Below are 13,809 nucleotides of genomic sequence, written 5' to 3'. Positions count from 1 at the left end.
ATAGAATTTGGAAAAAAGGAGATTGATGTATGAGAGACCTACTAAGAGGCTGCAGTCAACCTCAAAGAATGGGAGACGACTTACCGTCTAATAATCGCTTTGGCGTGCTAGAAGCACCTCCGTCTTCAATGAGATCAGGAGGGGCGATGGAAGGGCTAGCCAGCGGCGGTGTATGGACTCTGCTGCTGGGCGGTCTTCTCGCTGTTAGCAGCGATGGCCGCCGTCCGCTCGCGTTCGCACTTGACACCTGGCCGGGTCGGGACCCGTCTTCAGGGTCAGAATTAGGACCTACGATGAAGACAGATATTTGAAAAGATATTGAAGAGATCACTATTAAGATCCAATTAGTTTGGCTGCAAATAATATATAAACCTCAAACATCATCAGATAATTATTATCAAATTCTTAGAGGTATTAATCTTGCTGATAGTAAATTAAAACTGCTTTCAAAATGATTAGATACGAAATACGAAAGGTTAAATGCGACGTCGTCAATATCACTGCAACTACAGTGTGACAAAGTGAACTTACCCGCGCTGTAACAGTGGTAGGACGTGAGATCCTTGTCGCACGACGAGATCTTGTGCTGGATGAACCGCACGATGTCGGCGAGCGCGAAGGCGCGCCGACACGCGCCGCAGGTCAGCGTGTCGGACATGCCCGGCGTCGGCGAGCCGCCGCCTTCGGCCGCGCTGTCCGCATCCGCTGAAAGGAAAAGAAAATTAAAAAAAACATAGACGATATCTTTAATCATTATGGGTAGTCGTTATTAAAGTATGTATCACTACATAGTATAAAACAAAGTCGCTTCCCGCTGTCTGTCTGTCTGTATGCTTAGATCTTTATAACTACGCAACGGATTTTGATGCGGTTTTTTTTTATAGATAGAGTGATTCAAGAGGAAGGTTTATGTATAGTTTGTTAACCCTTGCGAAGCCGGGGCGGGTCGCTTGTATACCAACAAACCGACTACCGGCATACAAAGCTGACAGGCGTAATTTAAACATGTAAGTTAGGCGTTACCATGTGAATACAGCAAAAAAGGAGTTTATTGATTGAAAATGTAAGAGTATTTACATTATGTATATGTAATGTATGAATACTTTTTTACAATACGTATAAATAACTACAATATTTCAAATTCTAAGTAATTTGTGCACATGAGATTCTATAAATTTATTTTGGCTTGCGATGGATAGGATTCTTACTCATTTTTAAAAAGATAAAAACGGTGTTTGATATGTAAAATAATTTTAAATTATTCTGAATTGGCCAATGCCATCATGTCACTGTGTGATACATGGTCCGATCATTACTCACTGGTCCAATATTTAAACAGTTGCTTTACACTATAACATCACCTACTCTACCTTTGTAAAATTGCTAGTATTTCAACTAATTACAGTCTTAAGACTATCTTTGTATTTAATGAATACGAAATGTCAATCAAAGAATTCAAAGATTTTAGACATTTAGCAAATACCTACTGAAATGTTAATGATGAGATTGATGACAAGAGAAATAAGATTAAACAGGATTGTGAGATTACTGAGATTAGTATTTACTTCTTATAGCTTCCTGTTAAGGTGACAGTCCATTTCTAACGACAGCTGTACTACTGTTCATTTTATTATGGAAATTGACAGTAGCACCGACGCGTTCAGTACCAGTAGTGCAGCTGCGGTCAGAAATGAAATGTTACCCTTATGGTAAGGCTTATTACTGCAGTTTAGTCATATTTTTAAAGATGCAATTTCTTTGGTCAATAATGTCGAAATATAACCTGAATATATGTCCACACAAAGCGTCAATTGCATAATTGCCAGTATTGTTTACACATTGCGGTCCAAACAACATGTAGTCAGAACACAAAAAAGTGGTCCGCGACATATGGACAATGAAACTTTCATCCCTTTGAGTGTGAAATTACATTTAATTATGAGTTGTAAGTCACGGTGTTTCTTTAAGGTGTCAGGTGGTTTGACCACTTATCTCTGAGCGAAGGATAATGACAGCGGCTTGCGGTCATGGAAGGGTCTTTTGGCTCTTTGTATCAATCGCTTTCACGTCTTTTGAATTTTTAATAAGATGTTGCTTAACGGGGTCAACTTGATGTCTTTTATGTTATTAAATTGGGTAGGTAGGTAGCTGATTAGGGGGATGTATTTACATTTAAAAAAAACAGTTACGTTGGTAACTAATCCGAAAGAAACACAAAAACCAAACAAAGAGCAAACTGTCAGAATTTGACTTTGTCTAATTTCGTTATAAAGCAACACTTAAAGTCAATTATGCATTTGAAATGAAGTAATAATAATATGAACTTGGCTATAAATTACCAGGAAAGTGCAAAAAAAAGATTTGTCGTACATTTATAGCGTAATGAACTGTGAAGTAAAGCCAATGGTTGTGCCATTTAGGGTTTACTTTACATTGGGCATTTCATACCGTTAGTATTGACAACCAAAATAGCTTGAACATACGAAATAATTAATGTATTCTTACGTTAATCACAAAATAGTCAAACAATACCGCAAAAATATATATACATAATATATGTCCCTGATTTTATTGCACAAGAGTTTGACAATTACAAAGGTGTTTCACACACGATTGGTCCGTGTTGTTCAGATCAAAGGCGCTCTTTGGCTAATTTCATACAAGTACCGTCTATAACATTCCCTTATTATTATTTCCTTCGCCATAAAAGAAATGTAGGCCGTTCCTTAATGTACAGGGGTGAAACCTGAGTACTAAATTAATATAGGGAAAAAACGTGATTCGACTGTTTTGTTTACCGTTGTACCTGGGTTTGTACAGGGGGTTTATTATGTAAATGTGTCATTATTAATGGGATTTTTTCACGTTTGCTCAACGGTATGGCTCGTGGCAAATGGGTTTTGTTTTTTAATCCACCTTTTGGATTTATTTACATTTAAGCACGCTTCGTTTTAGATTTAATTGAGAACAGGAAATAAATCTACATTTCAAGACAAAAAAAGCGGCCAAGTGCGAGTCGGACTCGCCCATGAAGGGTTCCGTATTTAGGCGATTTAAGACGTATAAAAAAAAAACTACTTACTAGATCTCGTTCAAACCAATTTTCGGTGGAAGTTTACATGGTAATGTACATCATATATTTTTTTTAGTTTTATCATTCTCTTATTTTAGAAGTTACAGGGGGGGGGACACACATTTTACCACTTTGGAAGTGTCTCTCGCGCAAACTATTCAGTTTAGAAAAAAATGATATTAGAAACCTCAATATCATTTTTGAAGACCTATCCATAGATACCCCACACGTATGGGTTTGATGAAAAAAAAATTTTTGAGTTTCAGTTCGAAGTATGGGGAACCCCAAAAATTTATTGTTTTTTTTCTATTTTTGTGTGAAAATCTTAATGCGGTTCACAGAATACATCTACTTACCAAGTTTCAACAGTATAGTTCTTATAGTTTCGGAGAAAAGTGGCTGTGACATACGGACGGACAGACAGACGGACAGACGGACAGACGGACAGACGGACAGACGGACAGACAGACAGACATGACGAATCTATAAGGGTTCCGTTTTTTGCCATTTGGCTACGGAACCCTAAAAACGATGTCAATTAAACCGATATGAACAATTATAAAAACTGTATCTTATGTTTGTTAATTTGTAGTCCTCAAATACTATTAACATATACCTACACTAATACCTGCTCTAATCATAACCCTATTGAAGTCCCATAACATACAAATACCTACACCTATATACTCTTGGTATCAACTCTATATGAACCCAATATCTACGACATTAGATTACCTATGAAACCGTTTACGTTCACGTAAATCCGTGATCGAATGCCCACTGGGCACCCAAGCCACACCCACCGCACGCGACTGGACAGTGGTCAAACACATGCGCCCTGGACAAAACTTTACACCCGAACTAACTCCACATTTCCGACCGGTGATTTATCGAAACTATTGAAATGAGGGTGTTAAATGCTTTAAGCTTTAATTGTGTGGGCGGGTAGTTACACTTTACGACCACTTTGTGTACCTAATAAATAGTCTATATAACCTTTTATGACAATACATTTAAGTGGAAACTTTTCGCTTTATGTTAGCGTACCGTTTGTTAGTATTTTATAACAATGGACTACAGTTGTAATTGAATGTAGGTACTTGTAAGTTTGTATTGGATATTGTGTAGCTCTGGTTTATTGAAAGGCGCTGTCTAGCCGCAAGGATAGTCTAACGCCTCAGGTGACGGTGTAGGGAGAGCCACCCTCCAAAAGGGCTGGAGACCGAAAAGTTTAAATTAGCTCGTTACCACACACGGCGTAACACGCCAGTTTTATCTGAGTTTTGTTTTTTCGCTACAGAAAAGGTCACAGTCGAGTAACTTGTGTGTTAAAAGTAACTTTCGACTTGGACGTCGCATTAATAATTAATTAAGTTTTGTCCCGACGTGCTGCGATTCATACCCCCGTGTTAATTTGCTTGTCGAAATTGTACGTGTTACAATTTGTTTTGTAAGCATCTTTTAGAGAATATCTGTAAGGTGAGTTCGACTAAGATCGGACACCGGGTAAGATCGTATGATTCAAAGGGTGTAGCAGGATAAGCCTTCAAAAATTGCCCCCAAAGCTTTGAGTTCAAAACTACTACCAGTTGATGCCCCGTCAAATGAAAATAATCCACACCAATTTTTAACCCTCTACTGCCGCCTGGAACCCCGTGACATTCATTTAACCCTAAAAAGTTTTTATTTTTTTTCTCAAAAAGTATAAAACGGACAATTATGAAATTTTTCATAAATGTTGATGTCATCTATACAAACTATCAAAAAAAAAACTAACTCTCTACTTACTTATTTTCCTAGAAAAAAACCTAAATAAAAAAATAAAACACCCTGTATATCAGTTCAAGCTCGTCGTACTATCACCATTTTTGTACTAATTATTAACCAACTACCTATCTACATAATATATAAGTTTCATGTAAATAACAAAGGTGGAACAGTGTGAAAATATAAGTATTGTTCAGTACGTACCATGTATGTAACACGCTTACCAAACGTTGACGACACTAGTAAAAGATATCGGCCCGCCAACCGGGAAGCCATCCGTAATCATTTTTTTTTTTGTTAATTTGAAATGGAGGACAAATGAAACTCATTAATACTTATTCGAACAAGTGTTTCTGTTTATTTTACTTTATTGTTTTGTAAAAAGGTACTACGTAATTGAGTTACTTAGCATTTTATGTAAGTTCTTGAGTCCTGCAAGCGAAATAAATTAAAAAAAATGGCCCTCGGCCGTGATGCTGGCCGTGTTCGATTTTCAAATATTTTTTTCGTAATTAACAAAAAAAAAATGATTACGGATGGCTTCCCGGTTGGCGGGCCGATATCTTTTACTAGTGTCGTCAACGTTTGGTAAGCGTGTTACATACATGGTACGTACTGAACAATACTTATATTTTCACACTGTTCCACCTTTGTTATTTACATGAAACTTATATATTATGTAGATAGGTAGTTGGTTAATAATTAGTACAAAAATGGTGATAGTACGACGAGCTTGAACTGATATACAGGGTGTTTTATTTTTTTATTTAGGTTTTTTTCTAGGAAAATAAGTAAGTAGAGAGTTAGTTTTTTTTTTGATAGTTTGTATAGATGACATCAACATTTATGAAAAATTTCATAATTGTCCGTTTTATACTTTTTGAGAAAAAAAATAAAAACTTTTTAGGGTTAAATGAATGTCACGGGGTTCCAGGCGGCAGTAGAGGGTTAAAAATTGGTGTGGATTATTTTCATTTGACGGGGCATCAACTGGTAGTAGTTTTGAACACAAAGCTTTGGGGGCAATTTTTGAAGGCTTATCCTGCTACACCCTTTCTGCCTGTTGCGGGGCTTTTTTTTAATGCTGGCAAGGTGATGCAATGCGCTGTTTTGTCCCGGGCATTGCATCACCTTGCCAGCATTAAAAAAAAGCCCCGCAACAGGCAGAAATTTGAATCATACGATCTTACCCGGTGTCCGATCTTAGTCGAACTCACCTTATCTAAAATTCATCAATTATTTTGGAATATCTTTTGACTGCCTTTTGCGTCATAGATGAAACTTTGGAATCTATAATTTCTATTATATTAAATGATTGATAGCCGTTCTATCCATAATATGTCTAACAAAAAATGCATCCAACTCTGACATTTCGGTGACCACCGTGTCCAATATTAATTGGCAAGGGATAGTCTATTGTGCATGAAGCTTGAGCCACAATAGGTCGAATAAAAATAATAAGAATAGCTATCGAATGTTGCGGGGGTGTATTGTGTTGTATTCCGATTGTGGGTTGATTTTTGGTAATAATAGTGAAATTTGGAATAATTATATATGTAGCAGCAATTGAAACTGGAGCGAAAGTTTCATTCCCAAAATAGTCATTATTACTAATTGGATTTTGGACTGCGAAAATATGATATTGAAATAAGTCTTGATACTTATATTATTTTTTATCGATAACGATAGTTTACATTACTTATTATAATATATTATAATATTTATTTAGATGAGTATTTCGTAAAGTTTTTTTTTTTCATTCAGAGAAATTAAGCAATATTTTTTGTTACTTTAATTGGCTTATCGAATGGTCTTGATTTTAAGGGTTCCGTATCCAAACGGCAAAAACGGGATCCTATTACTAAAAGACTCCGCTATCCGACCGTCAGTCTGCCTGTCACCAGGCTGTATCTCACGAACCGTGATAGCTAGACAGTTAAAAATTTCACAGATGTCGTATTTCTGTTGCCGCTATAACAACAAATACTAAAGACAAAATTAAATAAATATTTAAGTGGGGACTCCCCTACAACAAACGCGATTTTTTTGCCGTTTTTTGCGTAATGGTAGGTACGGAAACCTTCGTGCGCTAGTCCGACTCGCACTTGTATATATGTATGTATTCCGTTTTTATTTCTATTTTGTACTACAACTATGTATACCTAATTATGTCTAACTATATTATCCTAAATTAAAACTCTGCAGACATCATGTGACTCCGAAGTCCTTCGTTCTGTTTACGTTTTGTCTTTTGTGCATCAGATCTTGAATGGCGGTTTCGGCGTCTTTGACGACTTTATTCAGTGCTTGAGTTGGCCTGAGGTCGGAAATGGACAAGAACAAAGACTGTCGGTATTGTGTTTTAATAAGCAGGGTTTTAATAGAATTGGTCCTAAGGTCTTGATAAATTTCAGTTTGTCTGATAAGTTTATTTCCGTTAAAAAGTCTAGTGTGCACAGTGGTAATTGTTTACAATTTTTTGTAGGTTACTTACCTACTTATAAAATGGTAACGGAGCCAATGCAAAATAACAATAGAATTGAAGACTAACTGTACTAAAAACATTTTAAATTGATGATATGCGTATTTAATAGCTGGTATACGGGCGATTTACTCGTAAAATCTACTTTGACATTTCAATAAGAGGTCTTAATAAAGTAGGCACTCAAATTTTAGTACATTTTTGACGCTAATTTTCTTTTTTAAATGTAATTTTTCCAGTCTAGAACCGTATATAGCCAGCATACCACGCCCATCAAGGCCTCGACTTGGCCATTCATAGGAGGCGGGCTATGTCAACACCAACTAATGACGTCACACGACTCAATATGGCCACTTTCTACCCTTTGCTTTTTATAATTACTTAGCTAATAGGTTATGTGCCGAGTATATAAGGGTACGCTTTAAGATTTGGCTAAGTACAGGCTAAAGTGTACACCTTTGATTGGCTAAGGGCAGCCATATTTTATATTACGCAGTCCGGCTTTTGTTTTTAGAATTGTTTCTTTTATGTTAAAAAATTGTCTAAGCTTTTCTAACTTACGTAATGGCCTTCTACGGTATCATGGAGACAAAAGTTATTTAATTATTCAGCATTGCCTTCAAGAAACACTTCAGTGAAGAAAGCCTCGCTGAAATCTGAAGCTCAGGCGTTACTTTTACTTTTCATTGTTAAACTATTTGGGTGTGTAAACTTTTTATTTAAAAAAAAACCTAATTTGCCTGTTACGTTATGTTAGTCAGAATAAATAGGTTTTGTACCATGCTTAATATACTTGGTCAACCAGATCTTGACAGTAGAAAAAGGTGGCAAATTTGAAAAATGTAGGCGAGACGGGATATCGTCCCATAGAAAATTTGAATTTCGCGCCTTTTTTTACTGACAAGATTTGGTTGACTAGCTATAAATAATTTATAGATATATAGATAGATAGATAGATTAATTAATTATTTAAACAATCACGGGACTATAACTAAACACTTGTATACACAGCATTATTGTAAAACACCAAAAAAAAACTGCGATATTATTCTTGACATCAGACCAAGATCACATCTAACATACCACTAAATAAAGTATACCTATAAATAAAATGGGATTACTTAAGGGGTCGATTCTCGCCCACCGTGGATAATCAAATTACTCGACGTAATGCGAAGAGACAAAAACGGTTGATTATATCCATATTTTTTACCCCAGAGAGCAAAGGAGATCACTGCCAGATGCCAAATTGTTTCAAGGTGTTTAACTTATTAAATTTGCCCTTTGACAGGGTAATTTCTCGTCGTTAGGAGTATTTGAGCTAATGAGTGTTAAAACGCCAACCTTTTTTATTTTTATTTAATGGGTTTATGGCGTTATACGCAGACATAAAAAAGTACGGTAAGTATATTACGGAGTGTTATTCAGAATATTCATCGTACATTTAAATAAATCTACCTTAAGAAAAAAAAATGTTTTATTAACTCCTTTCCCAAAGTTAAAACACAGCAAAAATAAATACAATGTTATATTTACAATATTTACATAGCACCCCAATATTTGATAGCCACTCTTATTTTCTTGTAGAATTTATCTTTTAAATGTAGACCCATGGGTATCTTTTGAATGTTTTATCAATTTTACGAGGCCTTGGTAAAAGCTACCAAGCCAATATATGTACATATTACATAACACGTAAATTCGTAATACCTACCACAAAGGTTGTCAAGCTCCTGAGGGAAACACGAAAAAACAGCGGCCACTGATTACATTAGAGCGGGTCAGTAATCCTGTTACCGATATCTAATATCGGCTCGAATGTTCCAGATAACTGAAGGAAAACAGGGCCCTCCAGTGTATTGTCCTTCGTTAGAGGGATTTCAATTTTTTTCACGGTTTTTTTTTTTCGTTTTAAGCGTGTAACGTGATGCGGCGGGGGGTGGCCCCTTAATAGAAAAACGTCAAGTGAAAATTTGATGAAAATTTATTAATTTTGGACGGTGTCCGGTTTTATGGAGAAACTATTCCCTTGATGATTAGCTCATATTGACACTGATGCAAAATAACCACACTGAGAGACGTATTTCGATTTCAAAAATATGACAGTGGTAATTCAATGCCGTTGCATTCCATACTAAACATTTCATAAAAATATAACTGAGTTAATTTTTGACAAGCAGAAACGTCTGCGTACGATGCTATATTAAGCTTAGAATTAATTTAAAACTGGAAAAACTACTGCCTTGGGTGAGACCTGACCTCAGGCTCAGCGCTCTGCTCACTGGAGTATCGATCCAGAGGCCGTGAGTTCAAGTCTCACCCAATAATTAGTAAGCAGTAATTTTTCTACTTTTAAATTTATTCTAAGCTTAAAAATATAACTGGTTTGGATTCGAATTCGTTAAATTAAATCTATTGTATTCTTATAACCTAAAATCCAGCTAAGAAAGCCTTAATCATCCTCAGCAAATGAAGTCCTAAATAAGAGGTAGTAAAATCTACAAGTCGAACGCAAGCAGACACAAAATGTGCTTATAAATAGCAACCCTTGTGCGAGAGTATTCTTTCTGGAGATATTTGTCACCGTACAAGTGTCAATAAAAACGCCACACCGGACTGTCTTGAGCTCTACGAGGCGTCCTAGTGAGGGGAAACGGGTAGTTTAACGAATTATCGATAGAAAATGTGAGTCGGTACTCCTATAAGTATAAGATATTTGTATCTACTACCTACACAAATGAAGGGAACTAATATTCTAAACTTAATTTAGCCTTAGTCGTTAATCATTTTGTAACTAGGTATCAGTTATTTATTTAATACGTGTCAAACAACAGGTCGATGGCTCAATGTCCATCTAAATAATACTAATATATCTGAAATAAAGAAAAATATGGATATCTATGATGGAGCTTTATATCTCATTATTAAATTGTGATGACTTAACTGTTCATCATAAAACAATCAGTTACTATTAAATATAATTTCTAGTTTTTAATTAATTACCATGTAAACAAATTCCAAAATAGAATAGGTACTTGGGACACTTTTATACAAATCGTAATTACACTAAGGTCGTGATAAAATCCGTCGACATTCATTTCTCCCCTCCCTAGCGCAATACCGTTAAAGCGGACACTTAACCCCTAATCCAGCAGATCCCGGGCATTTACGGCAAAAATCTTAATTCCGCCTCTGTCCTTAACTGCCCGATAGTAATTATTGCCAGACACCTATTAAGAGTGTATTGTATACGGTACCTATGTGTATGCTCTGATATTTTTATGTTTTGTGAGAAAAATAGATACCTACTGCATAGTTGAGTTTTTAATCTGATGTAGTATGATTGTTAAGTATGTACCTAATGATTTTGTATGTACAATTTAAGGCAGCTGAGTTCTATGGGCCGATAGACAAGACGGTTCAAATTATTAAATGACTTGGTTTTACATTGGCCATATCTCGAAAAATTTTTCAGTAGAACATGTGCGTTGCGAGATCTGCATTGTTACATGCATTTTTTGTTGCATGGGGATATTTTGTTTAGGCTAAATCAAAACCTACCTAATACATTTTCAATTAAATTTTGGTCTAGAACATTATATACATTATACATACGTATGTACCTATGTAGAAACGTATTTTTAAAGGAAACGAAAATTTTAAAATATCTATTTCCTGTGGCCATATAATTTATATTACAAATTTCCTTTAGTATTTTAAAAACTTTCGCGTAACAGTACATGGTACGGTTCGCGCGAAATATCGGCACTTTTCCGGGGTAATAAAAGAGGCACCGCGTCCGGCATGGAGGCCTGCCAGCACCCACCCTTTACTGCAGTCTTAGATTTTAGCTTTTATAGGATAGAGCTATTTATAATCAAAAGAACAGATAAAAAAAATGGTTGTCCGTAAAGTCGATTTACGGACGATAATTTTGCGTGATAACGTCATAATAAAACATTGATGATAAATTGCATACTTTTATACGTTACCATGGAGATCTGTCCACAACGTTACCATGGAGATCTGTCCACAACGTTACCACGGAGATCTGTCCTCAACGTGACACTTTTTAGGGTTCCGTAGCCAAATGGCAAAAAACGGAACCCTTATAGATTCGTCATGTCTGTCTGTCTGTCCGTCTGTCTGTCCGTCCTTATGTCACAGCCACTTTTCTCCGAAACTATAAGAACTATACTGTTGAAACTTGGTAAGTAGATGTATTCTGTGAACCGCATTAAGATTTTCACACAAAAATAGAAAAAAAACAATAAATTTTTGGGGTTCCCCATACTTCGAACTGAAACTCAAAATTTTTTTTTTCATCAAACCCATACGTGTGGGGTATCTATGGATAGGTCTTCAAAAATGATATTGAGGTTTCTAATATCATTTTTTTTTAAACAGAATAGTTTGCGCGAGAGACACTTCCAAAGTGGTAAAATGTGTCCCCCCCCCCCTGTAACTTCTAAAATAAGAGAATGATAAAACTAAAAAAAATATATGATGTACATTACCATGTAAACTTCCACCGAAAATTGGTTTGAACGAGATCTAGTAAGTAGTTTTTTTTTTTATACGTCATAAATCGCCTAAATACGGAACCCTTCATGGGCGAGTCCGACTCGCACTTGGCCGCTTTTTCATGCATGCTACCGGTGGTGTTCATCGATTTATAAGACGTTATCACGTCAAAATACGAATTACGAAAATTAATAATATGTTTTTATTTTTTGGTAATCGTTTTTTATCATCAGTCACCTACAAGATAAATGTTGTTTTTCAAGTAACATCAATATTTGTTATTTTACTATCGCGGATGTTTTAGAAGTCTTATAAGACTGTATAAGATTTATGTACTATGGTACGGTTTGTTTACTAAAACCAAATGAACTTGAATATTGTAAGGTTCAGTAATCATGAACGAATATTAAAAACACAAGCGCTATAATTCACGAAACGAAAACGGAGCACTGCGGAAATAAATAGGATGTCCTATTTCTTCCAAAAACTCATATTTAACTACCATATTCCATTGGAAATACAACTCTAATTCGTGAGTTTACAGTTTGAATTCGTATACCGCTATATTGACTCGAGAGTATTTTGAATTTATTATCCAGTATGCGTTTCTAGTCTGGCCTTTCCTATTAGTTCGCGGTCATTATTTTGACAAACAGCCTCCGTGGCAAGAAATTTGTGGTCACTGCAGAGTTTGCACGCAATTTTATCTGCAGTTGTATTTGTATTTGTGAATGTACAACGCCTTGATATAGTGGCGAGGTTTCTTGGCATACGGTCCGTATGACTTTCTATGCATGCCCATTGCTTTAAGCAAAGCTCCATTTATGACTGTCGGTACCGAAAGAGTAGGTATAACGTTTATGGCAAACCGATACAACTCATAAAATATCCAATCTCGAGGAAGTAAATAAATGAACTTAATTTGTGGTTCGGACCGTTCTATAAGAATACGTATAAATATAATATAACGTCCACTTACGTTGCTATTTATATGTTAATGTGAATAGCATCCGATTTCTTTAGATTCGTAGAGATATCTTTCGGGGGTAGATATCATTTTCACTGCCTTATTATTTTCCAATTTGTCTCCAGCATTGGTTATTGCCTCGTTTATTGCGACTAGGGCTTGCAAATATTCGAAACTTTCAGATATTCGAATATTCGACTTTTTCTGACGACGTATTCGAATATTCGAATAATTATTCGAATATTATAAAAAATAAGAAAAGGAACGAGAAAACGGTTTATTATCGTTTTATTCAAAAGATTTTTTCACATATTGCTAAAACTAAGGATATTTGGCAGAAATCCACTTAATTGACTAGGTTTTATCAGCCTACTACTTATAAGATGCCCACATTTATAAAAACAAGTAAAACGCCAAAATTAGACGTATTTAATATTTCTAGATAAATTTATTATAAATGCGTCGTTGCGTGAAATAATATAACTTAAACCATCCAAACACCTAGGTATGTAAGATATTTTTTTTAGTAGGTAATTATTTTCCGATTTAAATTAACTTGTAATCACTCAGAGGCCTGTAAAAAGGCCTTTAATTTCATTGTATTTTGAATCTTTATTGACTTTATTTGTTTTGGCAAGTTATTATTCCTAGTGGTCGGCTAATTATATAATATTGGAATATTTAAGGGAAAAAGTTAGTTGAGTACTGGGTGGATTATTCGTCAGCTAAATGTGCATGGATGGATTACCAAGTTGGGCAGGTTTGGTATGATTAAATTTGAGAATTGCGATAAGTGACAAGGTTTAGACTTCAAAAATTCGCTTAACGTACGCTTGTACTGAATAAACAGAATGACCCTTTAACTTAAGACTTACGCACCGTAAAAATAACATACTTTTTGATTTATTTTTCTTTTAAATTGAGTTAGGTTTCACTGTATTCACGAAGTCTATCGAGAGGAATACAGTATAAATATTATTTCCTTCGTATTTGGGT

The 13,809-nt window shown here is 35.4% G+C and overlaps 1 protein-coding gene across 1 annotated transcript in view; it reads right to left on the bottom strand.

The window, feature by feature from the left end:
- Nucleotides 1-13,809, bottom strand: part of LOC134653406 (B-cell lymphoma/leukemia 11A) — a 52,419-nt gene that overhangs the window by 21,738 nt on the left and 16,872 nt on the right. The window contains exons 2-3 of the mRNA XM_063508756.1: nt 532-705; nt 85-288 (exon numbers count right to left, since the gene is read on the bottom strand). Of these exons, the coding sequence (XP_063364826.1) occupies nt 85-288; nt 532-705 (378 nt within the window). The remainder of the gene's footprint in view (nt 1-84; nt 289-531; nt 706-13,809) is intronic.

The sequence above is a fragment of the Cydia amplana genome, chromosome 13 (assembly GCF_948474715.1).
Source record: "Cydia amplana chromosome 13, ilCydAmpl1.1, whole genome shotgun sequence".
In the NCBI taxonomy this organism is placed as follows: Eukaryota; Metazoa; Arthropoda; class Insecta; order Lepidoptera; family Tortricidae; genus Cydia; species Cydia amplana.
This window is presented reverse-complemented; position numbering and strand designations above follow the sequence as displayed.